The sequence below is a fragment of the Xenopus laevis genome, chromosome 7L (assembly GCF_017654675.1).
Source record: "Xenopus laevis strain J_2021 chromosome 7L, Xenopus_laevis_v10.1, whole genome shotgun sequence".
In the NCBI taxonomy this organism is placed as follows: domain Eukaryota; kingdom Metazoa; phylum Chordata; class Amphibia; order Anura; family Pipidae; genus Xenopus; species Xenopus laevis.
Window position 1 is genome coordinate 95,744,259 of NC_054383.1, and position 23,245 is coordinate 95,767,503.

A 23,245-nucleotide genomic window follows, 5' to 3' on the forward strand; every position below is an offset into this window, starting at 1 on the left:
TTAAAGCAGTGACCTTAGCAGCCAGTTCAGGTTTATGCAATGCAACTGCCAGCAGATCAAAGATACCTGAGCCACAATAAAGGCAGCTTATTATTAACACCATGTGGACAATATGAGCCATATCTGTAGCCTCCTGTCACCACAGGGAAGCTGCGAATCACTTTTCAGCAGCTCAAATGTATTCGTCTGTATATGTATTTTTTTTTTTTATAAGAAAATAACAGACAGTTATATACATACAGATGTATCAGGCTTTAATGATGGCCTAAGAAGAGAATATGTTATGCATTTGCTCTGTAGCTCTATTCATTTTTCTCCCAATTCTGTGTTTCCTATGAGTTGCTTAAGTCCAAGAATAGATTTTCCACTGGCCTTTGTCCATTTTTAAGGAAGGAAGCTCAGCTCCTTTAAAGCCTTTACTGTTGGAGACCAGTAATACATTGAAAGGTATTGTGTTCCACTCATCTACTATGACTAGACATTATTCAATAAAAGCTTTATTTCTGCAGTCTGCAAGAAGAGGAAACACAGCTCCTAAGTTAATAATAAAGGAAGATCACATAAAGACTGGCTATAAAACCCAATGGTGCCCAGTAAATGCCCAGGGTAAACTGGGCAACAATGGTTTCATGTAAATTCATAATCTCTTTTAGAGCTAAATGTATCATTTTAGAATGGAGTACGGCCATCATTGGTGGGACTAGAGATAGTGTACGGGCGCCATTTTTACGTAGAAGAGTATGAATTAATCCTTTTCCAAGTTGTTAGACTCCATTCACTTTAATGACCTTAGGAACTTCCCTATGGGTACAGGGATACCATGTGGTTCCCCTGGATTAGTAATAAGAGAATGTATGTAATTAGGGACAATATACTTGTTTTTTTCACCTTGTTAACTAGGTAACATCTGTGTAGGACAAAAAAGAGTTAAATGTAAACTTTAGTGTGTAATACAAGGACTGGATGCCAAAGCATATGTTTACGGCTGGTTCCCAGGCTTACAGGGTTTTGATTGATGGCTGCAAAAAAAAAATCTGCATTCCTTTAGTGATACAGGGCAATGGGAAACAGTACTTCCACAAAATTCCCTGTATTACACTCCCCTTCATTTCCCTAGGATACTGTTCCTCTGACCACTCAGTCCAATGGAATGATTGAATAAGGCAGATCTTGTCCAGAGCACAGTCAAGGGGTTTCGATTATTATGTGTGGTTTAAATTAAATTGTGTGCGTTGCAAGTTGCATTCATTGCAAGTCATTGTGAATTTAAATGACTCTTTGGTAAATATCATACAAGTTGCAGCACACATTTTTCATACTGTGTGTTTAAGTACAGATTCAGTGCAAATTCCTGACAGTAACAGTGGCTTAAATGACATAAAACTGACCGCAGAAGCCAGAGGAACAATAACAATAAGTTCCATAAAATATGCAACTCCTGGTTCGAAATTATTGTTCTGATTGTACTGTATATATCTCAGATTTCTCTGTGCCATAATACTGTTAGGGGCAGATTTACCAAGGGTCGAGGTGAATTTTCGAATGGAAAAAACATTCAAATTTCGAGCTATTTTTGTGTACTTCGACTAGGGAATAGTCGAACGATTTGAATTTGGCCGAATACCGACCTATTCGATCAAAAACGGACCTATTCAACAAGAAAACACTTAATTTCGTTTGGTATTTTTGAATTCGAATTTTGACGTTTTTTCAATTTGAACCTTGATAAATATGCCCCTAAATGTACATGTTGTCACCTATATCCCCATGCAAATGTTATCACTTTACTTGTCTATGACCTGGTACCTTAAATTGTACAAAGCTTTATGTCATGTTTTTGATTATTTTATTCAATTATTTAAAATGATTGAAATACATTTTAATAATAAAATTTACCTTTAAAAAAAAAAGAAATTAGGGTGATTTCCAAAAAAATGCAGATGAGTTAACATATCTGGACTGACCTGGTACATTGACACTTGCTGGGTGATGCTAAGGCAGGGGCCCCCAACCTTTATTTTTTATAACGAAAACTTGCCTCCAAGTCAGGAATTCAAAATGTATCACCTACTTTGAGACTACAGGGAGCAAAATCCAAGGGGTCGGTGAGAAACATGTTCAACACAAGCCACTGGTTGGGGATCCTTGTGCTAAGGTGTGAATAGCATTGAAGCACACACAATTTTACATCTCAGAATCCAAGAATAGAGTGATATTCTGAGACAACTTGCAATTGGTTTTCATTTTTTATTATTTGCGATTTCTTGAACCTCTTAAACCTCTGATGTTGTCCTAGCCCAGAAACTTCATGGACAACACAGAGTACTTCAAAGTGTGGCTTTATTCAGGCAGTATTGAGGCAGTATCTGTGCAATACAAGATTATGCGTTTCGGAACTTTATGAACCGGTACTTCCTCAGAATTAAAAGCTCGGTGATCTCGGTGAAGTTTAGGGACTCGGTGAAGGTTATAGTCAAGGAATCACATGTGTGAGGTACAGTTACAGAAGTCTCGCAAGTGTAGCTGCCTGGAAGACACACAATACAACATCATACAGACTGGTGAGCTCCGCCGAAATGATTCCTTATAACTCTTGAGCTTTTTATAAATCTCTTTATTTATACTTTTTTGCAATTTTTCAAAGAATAAAAACAAAAAACAAGCAAAAACAGAAAAAAAAAATTAAAATCAAATTAAAATAACCGGCTTGAATAGCATTCCTAGGATATATTGTAGCAATTAGACATTTTCCCCATAAAAGTGTTAATTCACGTTCAGTAAATTACTAGTACCATATTCAAATTCTTTAAGCAAGTCATTGATCATTTCATTTGGCATACTTTCTGTCCGATGGAGCGTCTGTAGTAATTTTATATGTGTCCCAAAAGGCCCATATTTCCGAATGTGCATCCAAATTGTCCTCCAAGTCTAGCTGTGCATATTTTGAATATAATTAAGTCTTTGGTGTAATTGTAGTAGAGATAGATAGGTTAGGGGCCACCCAGTTTCGGGCTATAACCCATCTGGCCACTGCAAGTATTTGAGAGAACAATCTTCTTTGGGGACTTGGCAGCTTTGTATAGAGCACAATGCCACCATGTGTACATGTAGAAAGCATAGAGGTGAGGTGGATGAAATAACCTTGTGTTTACTTAATGGGGTAATATACCATCACATTACTTTGTATGCCATCTGCTTGATGATGATCTCCTTGAAGCCTATGATTAAGTGTCCCAGTGACACGAAACATGTCAGGTGAGAGATGACTATGTAAATAAAGCTTTCAATTTTTTTATCTACTACCTTTGGTCTGATCAATACGTGAGTTTACCAGTGTGCCCTGCACCAACATTTATGCTTTATATAAGAATTGTCCGCTCTCCTGAGCTGAGGGCCTGGGGCTGGAGCACCTGGGCCACGTCTCCATTGTGTTCAGTGATTCCACAGGTTTATACTTGCTTTATGCTTTAAATGTTCTTGGTTCAGACTATTGCCATCTCATTCATGCCTATGTTGTGGGAAAGTTTTTGAATTGGAGTTTTTTTAGCGTTTTATTCAGCAGCTCTCCAGTTGGCATTTTCAGCAATCTGGTCGCTAGTGCCCAAATTACCCTAGCTACCATGCATTGAATTGAATAAGAGACTGGAATATGAATAGGAGAGACTTGAATAGAATAAAGGTAGCAATAACAATATATTTGTAGCCTTACAGAGCATTTGTTTTTTTTAGATGGGGTCAGTTACACCCATTTAAAAGGTGGAAAAGAAGGCAAATAATTCAAAAACTACAAAAAAATTTAAAATAAAGGCCAATTGACCATATTAAAAGTGAACGTAAAGGTTAAACACCCCTTTAAAAAGCAGTATCTGTGCCTAATTCCAGACTAACACTTTTCTGACCATTCAGCTATTGTATAACTACTAGGGATGGGCAAATTTGACCCGTTTAGACAAAAATTTGCCGCCGCCGAAATGTCGCCAACGTCCATCAAAGACTATGGGCGTTTTAAAAAATATTTTTTGACGCACGCCGCCATACAAGTCTATGGGCGTCATTTTTGCGGCGAAACAAGGAGAAAAAATTCACCCATCCGTAATAACGACAAGTCCCTTTGGCCATCAGAAATCAGCCACAGAGTCCGGTTATTGTGGGAGGCCAGTAGCTGTAGTGTGAGGCAGCTGGAAGGACATATTTAATATCCCTCTACCAGACCCTCTTTCACTAGAGGAAAACTGTACCTGTCTGTCAACCTTCGCTTAAGGGCCTAGAAAGATTTCATGGAACAGTGCTCTAATTTTAGGGAAAAATTCTCAATAAACAGGAGACTTTCCAGCTGGCAGAGAATATGGAATTTCTAACATAAACACTCCAGAATAAAGGCAAATACAGCATTTTCTCTACAGGCCATTACACCAGAGAAAGAGAGGCGACCATCAAAGAACTTGGTCAGTGAATTATTCCAAGTCCATTTCCATTCGCTCATTTCTGTTTGTTATTGTACAAACTACCTTTTTAGTAAGTCCTTTCATGGTCAGGAGACCTCCAGTGGGTGTTCTGTTTTGGGGGAAATGTTGAGGTAAATGAGTAATTTTAGTAGTGACATGTGTTGCTGTGACATCATCGCCGCTCCCTGGCTCCACTCGCTGTCAGTCATGATGTCAGAGTCACAGGACAGCTGGTGCCAGAACGTTCTTCTCAAGGTCAGACACATTTTCCAGGTGTCACCGTGACCAGCCATTTTAAAACATACGCCAACAAATATATATAGTGTTATTTTTTTCTAATTTGTGTTACGTCATACGTCTCCTCTTGCAGAAGTAAAACATGTCCATTTAAAGTGATACTGACACTAAAAAAAACGACTTTTTAAAATATGAATGTACATTAAAAGTTACCTATAGGTCATGTTTGCTGAGAGGTTTGTTTTTGTAAGTAATTGTTAGTTGAGGTTCCTAAACCTGACTGTTTTGCCAACCTGACTGTCCCACCTCAGCCTGCCAATTAAAGTTTCTAATACTAACGGACTCCTGCTGCACAAATATGACAGCCCCCTCATACAGGAACATGGGGCATGAGACAGGTAACGTAAAAGCATTGTGCTTTTATATTGTATTTTACATTGTAGCATGCAAAGCCCATATTATGATAGATGTAAAAAAGGTGTCATTATCTCTTTAAGGCAGTTATTTTTTCCCTATCGCTGCATTTGGTTAGAAACTCTTTCATTTGCTGTAGTTATAAATATAATAGGGGTGGTGAGAACTGGTGCTACTGAATGACATTACTGATATATGTGGATATACTGGTATAGGATCTGTTATCTGGAAACCCATTACCCAGAAAATTCTCCCATAGACTCCATTTTAATTGAATAATTTAAATTTTTAAAAAAATATTTTCTTTTTCTTTCATAATGAAACAGTATTTTGTACTTGATCCAAACAAAAATATACCTAATCCTTATTGAAGGCAAAACAAGCCTATTGTTTATATAATGGTCTATATAATGTTTTTTTTTAGTAGACGTAAGGTAACCCCAGGTCCCAAGCATTCTGGATAACAGGTTCCATACCTGTATTTAGGCGAGACCTGCAGAAGATCAGATATGAAAAAGAACTTTTGCTTTGTTTCTTTCTACAGCTGCACTTCCATCCCAGAATACCTGCAACACAATGCAAAATATTACAGGGTTTAATGAAATGTTCAATGTGGGAGGTCACAATGTGCAATAATGGGATTGCTCCTCACAATCATTAGAGGTAGATGGTGTGATAGGTGTTATATTGACCTATGGTGGAAATAAGAAAGAACTGAAGGGAATTGTTCTTGGCTGGACTTCACTAGGATTGGGCCACTGGTACTCTAACAAGTCCATCTTTGGCAAAGGGACTCATGTTCTTTACATCTGCTCAGTGGCACATACAGGGCTCGATTGCACCTCTGTGCACTAATTCTTGCACCCCACACCTGATGCCTGGATTGTATTTTAATTGCAAAGCTAACTGAACACAGCTTTGACGTGAATTGTATTCAAAATAAAAAATACTGGACCTCTATGTCCCATTTAATATCTATATGACAAGACAAGATGGGTCCCAAGCTTTACCAGTGAACTCCGACCTACAGATCAGCCGCCCCAAACCAAAGCAGCAACCGCTGGGTGCACCCTGGACCTCCATTGAATTTGGCTGTGGTATTTCTGTGTAAATGACAAGATCTAATGTGCAACTAAAAGCTCCCGTGTCTCGCACAGGCACAGATACGTTTCCCACTAAATCTCAGCACTACGGAATGAACACAACAGATACTGACAGTCTACTTGTGGGAATATATAAACTTATGGCAACATTCTGAGCAGTTCATTCCTCAAGTTGTTCATTTCAGGAAATAGATTCCAGGCTGAAAAGTATAGAATAGAAATGTTTTGGCCAAACATAGTAAATCAGCAAGCCAAGGCGAGGTTTGCATTAAACAGAAGACCAGTAAATCCTACCTCCTGATTGGTTGCTATGGGTAACTGCTCCTGGGCAAACTTAGTGCCTATTATTACATAATATGTTCTGAGACAGTAACTCAAGGGGTATAGGTAAAGGACTCATTTTTAAGGTAGACTTTAAAGGGCACTTGTCCTGGAAGTCAGCAGTGAGCATGGCCCCTTCACAAAGAACTGAATGATATAGTTTAACAATGACACCCAGCAACAGCTAAGCAAATTTTGTCATATATTTTATTACTGATCATTCTATTAATAGTGTCTCCTGGTTATCTGGGTTGCTAGGGAAGGTGGCACTGAAAAAGGGAACCAGTTGGAAATGATCTCCGAATATCCCCCTGCTACATACTAAAAATGGACTTGAAGAAAAGAATAAAAATACATGTATGGGACCCATTATCCAGAATGCTTGGGACCTGGGGTTTTCCGGTTAATGGGTCTTTTTGTAATTTGGATCTTCATTCCTTAAAGGAGAAGGAAAGGCTAAAATTAAATAAGCTTTATCAGAAAGGTTTATATACTGTAAATACACCAGTAAACCCTCAAAGTAGTGTTGCTCAGAGTCTTCTGTCAAAAGAAACACAACATTTCTTTCCTTCTATTGTCTACGCATGGGCTCCTGTATCAGACTTCCTGCCTTCAGCTTAAACCTCCAGGGCTAGGGCTTGAGCATGCTCAGTTTGCTCCTCTCTCCCCCCTCCCTCCTGTAATCTAAGCCCAGAGCTATGAGTGAACAGGGAGAGACTCAGGCAGGAATTATATAATATAAGTAATTCTAAAACAACTGAACTGATCGGCCCTAAATCCAGAACAAGTGCCAGGCTCCCTGGTCTCGGCTCTGCTTCTGCCTGTAGCAGCCGCCTTTCACTTCGGGAGGTGCCCTCCACTAATCGGATGCCACTAGGTCTTAATAAGAGAGGAGCCAAGCAAGAGTTCTGGACTGGCAAAGGGGCACGGTCATTATCAAGGTTTTGGATTTTTTTTAAAAAAAATATCTGAATTTCAAGGCACCTGGTATGATGACGTCACGCGCAAGGTGCGTAAAACCTGGTTTAAGTGCATGCCGCACGTACCCTATAGTTACCGGCATTAGGCAGAACAAGTACCACACGGCGGCCGTCCCCGCCGGAGACGCAGTGGGCGGCCCTGCCGGAGGTGTGGCAGACATCCCCGTTGGCCCACTAGACCACCAGGGTGACTGTTCTTAACATGGACTTGCTGAGTAATCATTGAAGATGTTTCACTACTCATCCGAGCAGCTTCTTCAGTTCAACTGACTGGTGTGGGAAGTTCTCGGCATATAAACTCTTCCACTAATCCAATCACAATGGCACATTGTAACTCTTCAGAGAGGTGACATCTGAAATTCACAGAGATGTTGATTCTGTGTAGTTACTGTGATAGGATTATCCAATGTGTCATACAACTCCTAGAAACAGGTGTCAGAGTTGCTACTTGTACAGTGGGTTGTACAGGCAAGCTATATAACCCACTCGAACATAGAAGGTGACATGGGCCAAAGGCTTCAATGGTGACGGGTTTTTTATTTCTACAAGTGCCAAATGCTGGCAAGATAACGTCACTCTTCAGGAATGGCTGACAGATAATGTGTCGGTGGCATCAGCAGGAGCCTAGAGATGAGCAATGTCCAATTCCATTCTCTGCTCTTGGCAATGTTCTGGTGAGACTTCTTTGATGAAAGAATCTTTCGCAATGGCTTGCAGCATGATTACCAGGAATTATGAGCTTGCGGCCAGATCAATGTGTGACTCATGTGAACAGCTGTTAGTCAAATGCTCGACGATGAACCAATATACTGCTTTTATGCCGTAAACCCCAAATTGTAGGGCTAAGTTGCAGAATGTAGTCAGGGAAAGCAAATCTAGAAGAATTCCACCTTTGAACATACAACAATCTATATCTGACCTGGATCTGGAGTTAGTTGAACAATAGTTGAGTGCTGCATAATTAAAGGCCCTTTTCTAAAACCTACCTAGAAGATTTTGGATCTATCCACTCTTGTGCCACCTATAAAAATACATATATGGGACTAGATTTTGGGAATGGTGTTCTGACTGGCAGGACCATAAGGAAACAAGCTTTGACTTGTTCGCCATGGGCACAGTACTGGGAAACAGTTACTTGTTAATGGTCACCTACTCTTTTCCACGGCTGCAGAAGCTATCCAGCATGGCAGGCAGCCCATCTGTGTTGGTTGGCGGATATTACCACATGGTGGTGTTATTCAAAATGTTTGTTTCCATGTTGATGCTAGTTTGAAAAAGTTAAACATTTTGATGTATATCCTTATTGGTTATACTTAGATCTTGTGATTGCGTGGGTGTGCATGGGCCTCCAGCTAGCTTCACTCTTGACTGTCCATGGAATTGTTTCAATAACCCCTTTGTGCATGGACCCCAGCTAATGTAAATCTTTATGACTTTGCATGGGCTTCTGTCTCAGTTCTGAATGTGCACAGGCTTGAAAACATAAGAAAAGACAACATTTCACTAGGCTGGAGTGAACATTAGTGAAAGTTCGCTATGAAATGCTCGTGCTGACAATCTTTTGGATTTTGCATGGCACACCAGCTAATAGGAGTCTGAATATGTGTGGCTTTGCAGCTGAAAAGCACATGGGTCTCCTCAAGGGGAGATCCTGGCCATTTTGCAGCCCAAGACGGCCTTCGTTTTGCCGCTGCCCCCCCTTCCTACGACACTCACTTTTTCAGCGCCAGAGGCGTCCACGTCGCAATTGCGCTCTCTGCACTAGAAGAGCCGAATTTCCGGGTTGAAAAAACAGAAATTCATCGGCAACCAGGGGGGCGGTGCCGTCTGAGGCGAGTTTCTCAACTTGCCTAATTGGCTGAGCGCCCCAGGGTCTCCTAAGGTTTTTTTTATCTGTGAGAGCCCAGTTAATCTTTATGAAGGAGTGAAGACCTGGCTATAGCAATTCTTGCTGTACGTGGGCCTCAAACTATTGGTTGTCTGACTGCCCTTTGGTTGACTACAATTCATCTCATACCAATACTATCCCATTCCCTTAACATTCAAAATCAGTTTTTTCAAAAAGTGATTTGGTTACACAAAGGTACATAGGATAAACATTTTTCCCTGTCAATTGAGTGTGTATATTTGTCGTGCCTTTATGTGTAATATTTTGTTTTAATACATATGTTAATATCAGAAGAAAGTAACTATCTCAAGAAATTTGTGAATTTTTTTCTTATCGATTATCTTTCAATTTTCTGCAAGTCTGCTTTTGGAAACACTGCCTGGTAACTTAGCAAACTGCACATTAATTGCCAAACTAGAGGGTTTACGAACACCAAACAAATTCAAAATCACAAAATAGAAATAAATCTAGAAGTATATATACATAAATAAATACCCAACGGGGTAGTATAATATTCTGTGGACACAGAGGAGTAACTAGACCTTCGGCTGCAGTGGGGCCCAGGAGGTATAGGGGGCCCCATGAGGCCTTAATTAATAAGCAATTTCATTAATGAGCAATTTTAACATATATTGGTAAAACAGGACAATCTCTGGATACGTTGGGGGCCCTAAAATTAATTTGCTGTGGGGCCCAGTAACATATACTCTACTGACCTCTCCATGTGTTTGGGGCCCTAAAATAAATTTGCAGTGGGCCATGTTACATCTGCATGTAGTTACACCACTGTGTGGAGCCCCTTCTAGAATTAGTGTTACACAAATAAACCCCTTGCTCCGCTACCAGTGGATGTACTGTGTGTGTATATATATATATATATATATATATAATGAATAAGCATCTTTATCTTTCTGTATTATATTTCCTATTCTTGCATTCTGACTTCTGCCTGACAAAGGTGATTCTCAAAGTCTGAGCTGTTCTGTGTACAAAAGACATACAGTCTGTTAAGGCTTGATCACATTTGGCCTCATAATCCTTTTAGATTGGAGTGATTTGGGGTAAATCAAACAGCCCACCAACGCTACAACATAATATTAATCAGACTGCTTTTATTTCGGCACTATACACATTTCACACTTTATACACAGAGTAAAATAAGCAAAGATGGATTTGCTAGGCAACTCTATCCACCACCAGTTCAAGATGGCGCATCTCTGTAAACCAGCTGCGGCCCGAGGTGCTACACAAGATGCTGTTGGGACTGCAGAAGTGCTACATTCTCTCTACATACCCGCACCAACACTAATGGGCAGATTTATCAAGGGTCCAATATCAAATTCGATTTCTAATTTTCAAGTGTCAAAATTCACACATCCAAACTTGAATTCCCTTATTTGAATATAAATTCGAATGCGAGATTTATCCCACCTCAATCATGAACAGTCCTGATTTGAATATTCGCCACCTAAAACCTGTCGAGTTCATTTACAAGCAATGGCAGAGGTCCGTTGAGCCATTTGGAGATGTTAATAGCCTTCCTGCCATTCGAGTTTTTTTTCCCGGAGAAAAACTCAGTTCGTACGAATTAAATACAAATCGAATACGATTAGAATTTTCGGGTCGCAACCATGAAATCAAATATTAGACATTCAAATTTTTTCTTAAATAACCTCCCAGTTGAATTGTCAGTATATTCGAATTAAAAAAAATCACATGAATTCGAAATTCGACTTTTGATAAATGGGCGTCCCTGGGTGGAGACCTTGGTAAGAAAGAGCTGTCATTCCCACAATCTTGCTTCTTAAAGGGGCACTAATGCATTCAAATAAATATGTTATAAGTAATCTCTACAACACTATAGTTTCCGAGTGATTTTTTTAAATTGTAAAACTGGAAAAATCAGTTGCCATGAAAATACTTCTAACCATGTTTCCTCTTTCCCTTCTCTGTCAACTGGATGAAGTAGAGCAGAATAGCACATTTCTCATCTTGCTCACAATTGGTCACTTTGAAACACTCTCTGAAGCGATTGGCCAGAGAGGACAGAAGAAAATGGAGGGGAATGGCCCCCCACAAACATCTGTAAAATGTCACTGATCATTTCCTATATTTTGCCTTCTCTAAAACAAAAATTTTTTCAAAAAATGAATAGTAAGAGTATACACGTTCTATAATATATGAATAATTTAGGTATATAGATATAAATAGCTATACATTTCAGTGAATTTATGAACACTTTAACAAAATGCATTAGTGCCCCTTTAAACAAGAACCACGGCAAGTTTTATAGGTCAACCCAAGATCTTAAACCGAATATGAATAAATCTTCTTGCTCTTGCGCTACCGTGTCATTAGTTAAACTATAAAACACGGCAGTCCTGTAAGTTCAATGTGACGTACTCTATGTATTGCTCTATTTCATGTGACCTGATGAACCTGTATGAAAGGGACATTTGGAAGGCAGTGGATCAGGTTGTATTGCAGAAACACAAATAAGAGAAGAATCAGCAAATGAAATGTTAGGTTGGGATTGGGCAGAGATGAAATCCTCATTTTAGTAACAAGATGATTAATGGAGCTTAATTGGCCCTCTTGAAATTCAACTCCTTCAGGAAGACTGCATTAGTATTGATTAGCCCTTCCACTGCAGATAATACAACTTTGTTTGTACAGTATCAGACAAAAACAGCAGCCACATTTTTCATAAGCATCCCTTTTATTCCCATTCGGAAAGTCTTGCCATGAAGAAAAGGGTATACACAGCCATGCTTGGCATAGACATGTTGCTTGTGTCTACTGAATCCAAAGTTATGTCTCGGCACTTACTTTCCTACTTAGACAAATATCTGTATCCTCTCTTTGATAACCTGCCTGCATATGGGACAGGCAGTGATGGAAGCGCTGCATTCAGTACAAGACCCATGTCCACACTGGAACACCAGCTTGATGTGATTATCGATACAAATAGGACATGTGATCCTTTCCTCCATTTGGCGGTATCGATTCTGGAGCTCCTCCATTATTTTCTTTTGGTCTGATAATTCTAAGCTGGGGCTGCATTCAACTTCAGTGCTGTCTAGAGTCGGGAAGAAAAGGAATACTATTTTCATTGTGTGTTGGTCTGTGCCACTTCTTAAAACTATCGATTTTGCGCATTATTTATGCAACGGGAGGTGCAGTGAGTGTAGCCAGACCATAGACAGAAGTGCCCCCTAATTGAATACTTTTCACTTCTGTCTGCAGATAAATAAGGCATGAACACATTTCAACTGAAAATGAGTAGAACCTGGGATACATTATTACAAATAAATGATTATTAGTAACAGGAGAAGAGAATAAAGAGAAATAAAAATTTCTACCATTATACTCCATATATTTCCAGTGCCAAAGAACTCCCTCTGCTGCACATGGCACTGGCCCAAAGCAACATAAGCTGCTGAAATGGTTGTGATCCGTTCCGCTATGATTAAGGTTAACTGATTAGATAGTTTGCCCCAGGAGGAAACAAACTCCTTGATATTCATTCTAGCAAACAGAACCCTCATTGATTAAATTGAAGGGGCTCTATGGTGGGAAGGAATACAGTCTGGCACATGTAAATATGAGACAACGTGCAAGAGGTAATGTAAGTACAGGAGTGTGAATATGTTTGTATATGAGTGAGTGTCATGAAGTGGAAACTCTGTTCCCCAGCTGTAAGAAAGCCCCAAGTTATCGATAGGACATTATTCAAACTGGGCAGTGAACATGTGGAACAGCGGATAATCAGCCCACTAAAAAGTAGGACAGATCAGCTCTTATAGAACAAAATGCCTGACTAGTAATTACCCACCTTGCCTTAGCTTTTTTGATATAGACACTTGACATTTGATGCATTTCTTCATTCGTCTGGAACATTCTGTGGGTGAAACAACAAAGAGTTAAAGGATATGTGGATTGAAACAATGCTGCTATTAAACCTGCTGTATGGAGGCAGTTTATTAAAAGGATGACCAAGCCCAACATGTACGATGTGTTCTAGTGAAGGACTGAAGACAACATACTTAAATATTTATGTTTCATGTTTTTGATAAAAACAGATCAAGTTGGCAAATGTTTTTCTGTGCAGAACAGACTCTTCAACTGTATGTGCATTGAAGGAAATAGTTGGGAATGAGGCCACAATGGCTAAAACTGCAATAAAGGTTGCAAATATTTCAGCAGATCTAGTATACCACAGTGGCAATCTGATGTTTGATTTGATTTACATCCCATTGATGGTGCTCTGAGAACAAAACATCTTATTCTAAATAATGCAGCAGTGCCATCTGCAGGATCTAATACCCTCTAGGTTGCAATAGCCCTAAAATAAAGAGCTAAACATATAAGGAGCTCTTCAGATGCTGTGCAATAACACAGGGCAACGTAAGCAGCAACCTGATGTCTGCTGCTTCTTTTGTTTGCTGTCAATAGGGGCCTCTACAATACCCCCATGCAGTGTGATAATTGTGCCAATTTTTTGCACTTTGCCCATTGCGTACAATATTGTGCAAATAGAAGCAGGCTGCGATGCTCCATCTATGAGTGCAGAGACCTGTGGACTGAGTCTAGGATCCAGTGTGGCCTGTGTTAGGCTGTGCTCAATTCTTAAATGGCAGGTTGGGTGTGGCATTAGGCATACTTCCCTCCCACTCCAAATGTGTGCGTTGTTTGCGTGTCAGGCCCTGTACTTACCTCCTGCACATAGGTGGTGAGCTGCGCCTGCAGATGCTGCTCTCTGTGTGGAGTGACGCATTTATTCCAGTGCTCCATGAAGAGAGCAACAACACTGGGGTGTTGTTAAATGAGCATTAAAGGAACCTGGGGTTGTAAATGACCCCTCTTATCATTACAAATAAGTTGTAAAACAATATTTTGGCAAAAGATTTAACAAGAACATGTCACCAGTCAAACCACAGTGATTATTTAAGTCATGACTGTACAACCACTTGCATTGATGATGCCTGGACGTTTCTCTTACCTTCACATACTATGCTATGCTGGCAAGGGAAGAAACTGATTAGTACTGCCAGCTCAGAGCATACTAAACACTCTCCAGGACTGGTGGCACTAGAGGGGCTAAGGTTGGTCATGGTATTGGGTGTAGTGTGCACTCTGCGGAGGCTGCAGCTGATGGCTGGTGAGTCTGACTCCACTTGTTCTCTAAAAAAAACAGAGTTCAGAAGGATTATTCATTTTATAACAGAAGGTGGCGATAGTAAGCATCAATGCTAGAACACTGTCACTTTCTTTAAGTAGACAAAAGGGAACCCTCTATAGCTGGGTCATTGACTTTCTTGTTTGGTTTAATCCCACCTAAACCATAAGATGAGTGATTCTGGTTAATAAAACCGGAATGTGGTCAGCACTGATTGTCTTTTTGGATTGCACAAATGAAGATGCACACAGATCACATACTGCTGTGCTAATATTTTTGCCTGCAAATTAAGGGTGGATTCAGTTTGGTATTCACAAACTTTATTTGTGAAAGATTAGGTGTAGTCCAATAATGATAGATGTAGCACTTTTGTATACCCAAAAGCAACTGTATGATGATGATCACAGTGCTGCCACTGCATTTAAATGCCAATTATCGCCTCTGATTCAGAGGATGCATTTGGTTTTTGGCCTTTGGCTTTGCTAAGAAAACTCAAGATCAATCCTTAAGTTCACTGTATGTTTCCGTACTATAAAATGTGGTATATGTGGGTGCCCTTTGGTACCTGAATTTCTGCGCAAAGTTTTTCACAAGGTGTGTTATCCTTCCATCTGTGATCAGGTCAAGGGGGGACTTCCCACGGTGATTAGCATAGTTGATGTCAGCTCCAGACAGAGCTAAAAAGCAAGCCATAGCTGATCCAACATTCAACTCTATATTTCCCGGCAACCCAGAGGCCTCCAACTGCAGAAATGAATAAAAGAAGAATATGAAATGTTTTAAGGCTGCTCAAAAATGCCTATTTCCTTAAATCGTGGTATAAAAGTGTGTGTCTTGGTTCACATAACGTGGTAATCTTAACGAAAATACGTAATATTCTAGTGTTTAATAATAAAAAATAATAATACATATTTGTTTTCTGGTCTATGTACTGTATTAAATAGGGGGTTGAAATGGCCCCCAGTCCTTCATGCGAAATTCTTTTCATTTACCTTAGTGAGCAACGACGACCCACTGCCTTCTTGCTGAGACTCAAGGGATTTGAGATGTTGCCGAACAAATACTATGTGCATTGGTGTATCGCCATCCTCATCCTCCGCATTTACGTTTGCACCCTCAGTCACCAAGAGATGCACCAAGCTAATGTGGCCCTGGGCGACGGCCAAATGCAGAGGGGTCTGGTTTCTGTTATTCCTGAGATTGACATCACAGCGGCCCTGTGCCAACAACCACAAGCATTACTTGGTGGAAAGCAGATGAAAGAGGCAAAGAAAGACACTACGTATGCACATATCTTATTGGTCTTGTGACAGAGGATTCAGAGAAGTGCTGGCACACACTTTACATGAGATTTATCACTTTCCTGTGGGATAAAACTTCATTATTTTATGAGAAACTGTATTCTTTTTTATAAGTATGAATTATTTTTCATGCATTTTCTCTCGCATAGACATTACAGGCAATGGCATGAATTCATACATGTGCAGAGCATTTATCCAATTCATTTTTGTAGGAGTTGGAGCTACAGAACTGCTTGGCAGGGAGAGCTATGCTGGAAATGTTCACAGATATCCACGTTATTTATAAATTAATTGCCTCTGAAGACTTAAGCTGGCCATAGATGTTGAGATTTTTAAAAGATCCGATCCTCATAGTGAGACCACGATTTTCTCGGAATGATCGTACGTTTGTACGAATTGACCATCAACTAAAAAGACCATTTGCCAGGAAAACAAAGGGGAGCTGCCTGCTTGGCCCGGCAAACATCGATAGATTGCACTGGGACCGACAAAGATTTTTTAACCTGGCCGATCAATTTCTTGACAGGTGTCGGACGAAAAATCTTAAGATGTTCGATTGTTTGAATCCCACTAACTGCACGATAATTTCGAAGGATTAGTCGTTCGGCAAGAAGAATCGTCGTGTCTATGGGGAGCTTAAGGGTTTTGGCAATGCTTGAGTTCTTTTTACAAGTCCTTTAATTGGACTTTCCCTTTAAGAGGGATACAAATGACATTGTTAGGGCTCTAAATGGAGACAACCTCAAACAGTATCATAAAGCATAAAGATATCCACACTGGAAACGTCAAACCCCAACAAAAAACAGCTAATGTGGAAAGGTGAGCTAAATACAGAACAATTATGGCATTTCTAAAGTGATTAAACACGTTTAGACATTAATCATAAGAATTGTTGCAGCTGCACTGCATTCTATAACAGACTTCATCTGTTCTGCCGACTCCTGGACATCTGGCAAGGGTCGTCCTAAATACAATGCAGAGAATAAACATGCATACCCCCTTTCATTTAACAACTGCCCTAGTGCCCTACTACCTCCACCCCAACTAAAGGCAAATCTCATCCCCTTCAGCCAAATCGGAGGTGAGCCAAGATAACTTCAGCTAAGTGCAGTGCCAGCATAAATGGTCACCCACACAGTGGGACTGTCCCTGCAGAGGGAGCACATCTCTGCTGATAACATAGAGGAGGCAGGAGAAGCTTTCAGTTGTTAGTTGACCCGGAGCAATGATTTCACTTTCATCATGTGTAAAGTTACCTCTTTGATCAATATCTCTACTACTTCCTGGTGGTTGTTGAGTGTTGCAAGATGTAGGGCAGTGAACCCATCTTCTTTTTTAGAGTCTACAAGCTGTCGTGCTCTTTCCAGAATCTTTCTTACAGCCCTGGGAAGATGATTAGAGATAGATTATAGTGACACAATTACTGGATGGTGCTTAAAATGCAGCTGTGGTACAAATTTCTATTGCTATCACTTCACAGAGCAGGTTAGTAAGAAGAAGGAAAGCTACCAAAGCAGTTTATTGCAAATAGATTAGCCACAACAGTGCAAGCTATATTTATTGAATGATTTACCATACCTGAGTAGCTCTAGAAGCTCTGTTTGTTTAGGATAGCAGCTGCCATATTAGCTTGGTGACATCACTTCCTGCCTGAGTCTCGCCCTGCTCATTCATAGCACTGGGCTCAGATTACAGCAGAAAAGGGGGGGGGGAGAGAGGAACAAACTGAGCATGCTCAAGCCCTAGCCCTGGAGGTTTAAGCTGAAAACAGGAAGTCTGATACAGAAGCCCATGAGTACACAATAGAAGGACAGAAATGCTGTGTTTCTTTTGGTGGGTCACAATACAATGAATATTCCTACTACAGTTAAAAAATATTATTTTTTTTTTAAAAAAAAAATGTTTGGCCTGCAAAGCTAACTCTCTAAATTAGGGTCTACTGAGGAAAACAGTTAAACCAAATACTGCACTCTGAAAATGTCTATTCCCTGCTAAGAAAGAGAGCTGCATAAAAAACAATAAACGCAAACATTTGATTGGCTGCCATGGCTCACTGGACAAGTCCAAATCTGCACATTGTTAGTAAACGAGCCACGGTTATTTTTGCTTTACCTGGAAAAAAAAATGATTCACTGAATCCATCATTTCTGGATAAGGCTGAATACTGAGTCCTCCACAGAAAATTAAGGCAAATACTAAACTGAAGAAAACCCCTAATTTGCATATTTAAATGAGGGCAAAATAGTCAATGACATGGTGTAAAGTCACATGACTTTACATGGTGACGGATACGCAAGAGGAAGACAGGGCCCTGCTGTAAGCCTGACTTGTCCATGAACAGGTATTTAGCTTGCACAAAGAAAGTACAAAGTACAAGAATACGCTGCATTTTCCTGCCAAGAATACTCGCTTGTTTTTCCTACAAACATATGTTGTCTCATGGTCCAAATCAAACAACTAATTTCCTTTTTATTGTGCGTAAAAACCACATAGAATCCGGTGCATTAGCAAAGAATACCAGCCTGTTTGTAGGGTTCTGGAAAGATGATGGCTCTATGAGTTCAACAGTGGAAGGCAACTGGCCTATAAAAATAATGGCAGGATTGAGCACCTCAAGTAGTCCAAGTCACCACATCCATCAAAAATAATCAAGTAGAGGTGACGGTGCTTGGGCAAAAAGTGAATATGAGAAAGGAAGAAGAAAAAGATCCATAATTGTAGGGGATTTACACTCATATCATCTACCCCAGCAGGATTTATTGTAACACCAAAAAGTCCTGAACCCCCACCCCCAAAGTATATACTATATAGTTAAAAAAAAATGCTGCATGAATACAAAAAGAGATATAATGGATTAATACTTTACATCTGTATCTATTGCCAAATACAATCCATGTGTAAGGATAGCCACTTATAAAATGCTCCCTGAGCAAAACACTGTAACAAAACAGTCTTTGTGAAATCCTAATATCCAGGCCTGGACTGAGATTCAAAATAGGCCCTGGTATTTCAAGTACAGAGACCCAAACAGCCCCCATAGCCCAATAAATTGTGAGAGTCTATGGCATCTTACAGCAGCCCCTCTGGCATTTGCTAGAATCCACTCCGGGTCTGCTAATATCAAACTGCACAGTGTTCCTGGGTGCCCACACTAGATCAGTGTGCTCTGAGCAGCTGCTGAGAAGCTAATGCTACAGGGCTGATTACAACACTCTTGTGCTAATTGCACTGGTTTCTGAGCTGCCATGTAAGCAGAATAATTACTTGTATTGGGACAGTCGACACTGAGCATGTGCAGTGAATCAGCAGGAAAAAAGATGGGGAGATACTGGGCTTATCTTTGAATGCCCAGATCATCACTGCTAAATTGCTGTGGTTGCCTTAGGATGGTAGAGAATCTCAAAATATAATATACAATATTCCTAGCCTTTAAACAGAGAGAGTCAAGGGCAGATGATAGCATACTGGTGTCCCAAAGCATTTCATGTTGGCTTGGATCAAACAATACAGTTGGAGTGATCTGCCACCATCACTGATTCCTCATACAGCTGTCTTCAAAACTGAACCAACATCTGCTCTTCAGTGGTCCATGCATCCAGAACCTTCACATTAGGCCTGTACTCTTCATAATAGCTAAATATGTTATGTTCCCTTAAGTGTTTTCAGAGCAAAACATAAAGTACAAAGCCAATACAATTGTGATCATCGTCCACTTGCACTTCTTTATTCTATTACTTTGGGGATGAAGTTAGTAGATAATAATGGACCTGTTTACCCAGTACTGGAAGATAATGGTCCTGTGAAATCAGTGGTCCAAGATAGTGGCCTACTGGAAGATAATGAAACCATTTTGCTATTGCAGGGTACATTTACAGCCCTGAGAGTAAAATAAAACGCAATTTTAGTAAATGAGCCCCAACGTATACAATAGTATTTTGACGAAAGATACAGCATTACATCTGTAAGAGCAGCTAGGGACTGGGCTCCTAAAACATTCCTTGGAAACTGTGATGAAGAAGCTAGGTTTCACAATGAAGCCATTTATATGTCTACGAGAAGCAAGATGTCCGGCCAGCTGTTCCTGCGTCTAAGCTGTCTCCAATGTAGTGCTGCTGCTGTATGTGCATGTCATGGAGCAATTATTCAGCATAAAAACACCAGACACCAGAGGAAAGACAGATAGGGATAAGGTCTGAAAAAAACTGAATCATAGTCTGGACCAGAGCTGTGGAGTCGGGTCAGAAGAAATTTTGGGTACCTGGAGTCTGCAAAAATGTACCGAGTCTGACTAATAAATTTAAATTGTAATGAAATGAAATTGTAATGAAAACAAATATGTTACAATGTCCTATTTCACAGATAATAGTCATGATAAAGTACTTCTCTGCTGTAAAATAAAGCCCAGTGCGTAGTTGTTTCACTAGTGTGAAGTCCAGTTGAGTTATTATAACCATATTGTTTTAATTTTTTGTCTTTTGTTTAAACTTTAGCTTTAAAGGGGTTGTTCACCTTTAAATTAAAGGTGTGATGCAGAGAGCGATATCCTGAGACAATTTGCAATTGGTTTTCATTTTTTATTATTTGTGGCTTTTGAGTCATTTAGCAGCTCTCCAGTTTCCGCTATCTGGTTGCTAGGATCCAAATAATCTTAGCAACCATGCATTGATTTACATGAGAGACTAGAATATGAATAGGGGAGGTCCTGAATAAAAAGATGAGTAATACAAAGTAGCAGTAACAATATATTTGTAGCCTTTCAAAGCATTTGTTGTTTAAATGGGGTCAGTGACGCCCATTTGAAAGCTAGAGAGAGTCCACTAAAACCAAGATGACTGACTTCTTGCACTGGTACACGATTTGTTATCCAGAATGCTTGGGACCTGTGTTTATATTTTATATACTTTAATTAAAAAATGTGTACCGTTTACTTGCACTGACAGATGCATATAGAAAACTTCAGACGGTCCCTAACTGCTCTTCAGGGAAACGATCATACTTTCAGGGGGACCCCCGACCTTACTTCCCAGAACTCTAGCAGCTTTGTTTGTTTCCCTGTAGAGCAGCCAGCGACCGTGTAGAGATTTGTAACCACAGACCCAGTGCAGTCTGCATATTCTGATTATTAATTGTATCAACTTCTGGCAGATATTATTTGACTTGTGCTGTTTTGCTAATTTATGACGATCCCTAAGCTTAAGCTCCCAACTGAAGCCCAGACCACACTAGGCATGTGCGTAGTCTTGGTCTTGCAAAGATGTTTAACAAAGTTACAAGATGACAACCCCCTGCAGCCAACTTTTAAAGCATAAATCATTTGTTTAATGGGCTTCTGGTGCAGTAAGTTCATGTTTATATTTAGTATACAAAATACAGCATTTCTAGCATTTTTCTATTTACTGTTAAAAGAACAGTAACACCAAAAAATGAAAGTGTATTAAAGTAATTGGAACATAATGTACTGTTGCCCTGCACTGGAACAACTGGTGTGTTTGTTACAGAAAGACTACTATAGTTTATATAAACAAGCTGCTGTGTAGCCATGGGGGCAGCCATTCAAAGATGAAAAAGGGAAAAAGGCACAGGATACACAGCAGATAACAGATAAACTCTGCAGTATAAAATGGGATTTTTAAGAACTTATCTACTGTGTAACATGTGGCTACACAGCAGTTTCCTTATATAAACTATAGGTAGGTTTCTGAAGCAAAAACATCAGTTTTACCATTACAGTGCACCAGTACATTATATTGTCATTCCATTAAAATATTAAATAATATTGGTGTTATATTGGTGTTATTGTTCATTTAAATGGACTTTATGGCAGATGGCCTTCCTGTAATTTGGATCTTTATGAATAATGGGCATGCAGATAAAGGCTCCCATACCTGTATTGCCCTGGGCTCTTCCCCGTGACAGTAATTGGTATTTACTACACACATGGCCATGCAAAGTTGTTTTGAGATGACGTCAGATACTTACAGGACATTTCCCTTAAGAGTCGAGTGATGCAGTAGATTAAACCCTTGATTGTTCTGCACAGTGAAATCTATATTGGGTACTTCAGTGAGGATCTCAATGATGCTTCTAAAGTCTGCTGTGATTGCATAATGCAGAGGGGTGTCCCCAAATGAGTCCTGCAAGCAGAGGGACCAGTTTAGACAAATCATTTTAGCCACACAGTATTCGCTATGTAGTAATCATAAACAGATGGGGTAATCGCTAATATGGACTGAGCATTATTATTATAAGTGCTATAAAATATGTTTAAAATAATGTAATCCAGACTTTATGTGTCCAGTCCCAAAATCATGCGAGGCCCTCATAAGCCAGATGGGCTCATCCATCCACTGCACTCGGATCCCTAAGCGTAGGACCAGTAGTTTTGGGAACCACCACATTTCTGTTACTGACAGGAAGAAAGAATTGCTAGAGGAAATTTTTCCCTTCCTTGGCTAAATATTTGGTTCAATGACATAACCCAAAATGTACGTATGCAAATTAAAATGTGGTCTTTTAATACACAAGTAAGATTGATAACCATTTCTTACAATGTGTGAATCATTACATGCTTATTAGCATGAGCTGTGATCCAACGACCAGATACGAAGTACAGAACTACATTTCTGAATACATAATGAGTTCCTCTCAACATGCAACTCATTTATGATGGATGGTGCTAAATAAACCGCAACTAATTTTGTACATGCGAAGAGGCAGAATTCTGTACAGCTTGTATTACATAATGCTTAAATATTTGAATATAAAATCATGGTTAACTGTAGGATCTAATTTTCCCCTTCATTTTTCTGCTTTAGCGTATAAAATAAATCACACAAGAAAATCTCCTTGAAGTGTTAATACTTTGTTTTCCTTACCTGCATGTTGATGGCACCATTTGGGTTGCACAGGACTTGAACTACCTCTGTGAACCCTTTGTTAACTGCAATGTAGAGTGCTGTACACTTGGCATTGTTCAGAAGTTCTGCGTTGGTTCCTTTAGCTAGCAAAACTCTTACAACTCCAGCCTGATTTCTAGAGAAACGGAGAAACAATGTTTTACTGCATCACAAGAAATATGCTCATAAGCAAATGTAATATTGTAATTCTTGCTAATGCTACCACTAAGACTAGCCACAAGTGGGCGCAGGGTATTTAACTCATAATCCTGTGGGACGATAGGGCAGATATTAGTGCAATTTGGCAAAAAGTTGATTCCCTAATGACAATCAAAAGTACAAAGATCATCAAACAAAGGAAATGAGGGTTAATGCAGGTCGGTTCATTTAAAAATTAACCTATGTCCAAGTACAAAAGCTAAAAATACAAACTTTTTTGCACACTGCCGAGAGCATTGTAATCAACCCTAAAGTCTACTTT

General features: G+C 39.7%; 1 protein-coding gene across 3 annotated transcripts in view; it reads right to left on the minus strand.

The window, feature by feature from the left end:
- Positions 1-10,480: 10,480 nt before the first annotated feature.
- Positions 10,481-23,245, minus strand: part of mib2.L (MIB E3 ubiquitin protein ligase 2 L homeolog) — a 63,863-nt gene continuing 51,098 nt past the window's right edge. For 2 of the 3 annotated variants that reach the window (XM_018224227.2, XM_018224229.2), the window contains 8 exons: positions 22,744-22,900; positions 21,848-22,002; positions 17,125-17,251; positions 15,560-15,784; positions 15,133-15,311; positions 14,391-14,572; positions 13,224-13,289; positions 10,481-12,467 (listed from right to left, as the gene is read on the minus strand). In XM_018224227.2, coding sequence (XP_018079716.1) covers positions 12,226-12,467; positions 13,224-13,289; positions 14,391-14,572; positions 15,133-15,311; positions 15,560-15,784; positions 17,125-17,251; positions 21,848-22,002; positions 22,744-22,900 — 1,333 coding nt within the window. In that variant the 3' untranslated portion in view covers positions 10,481-12,225. 3 annotated transcript variants of the gene reach the window in all.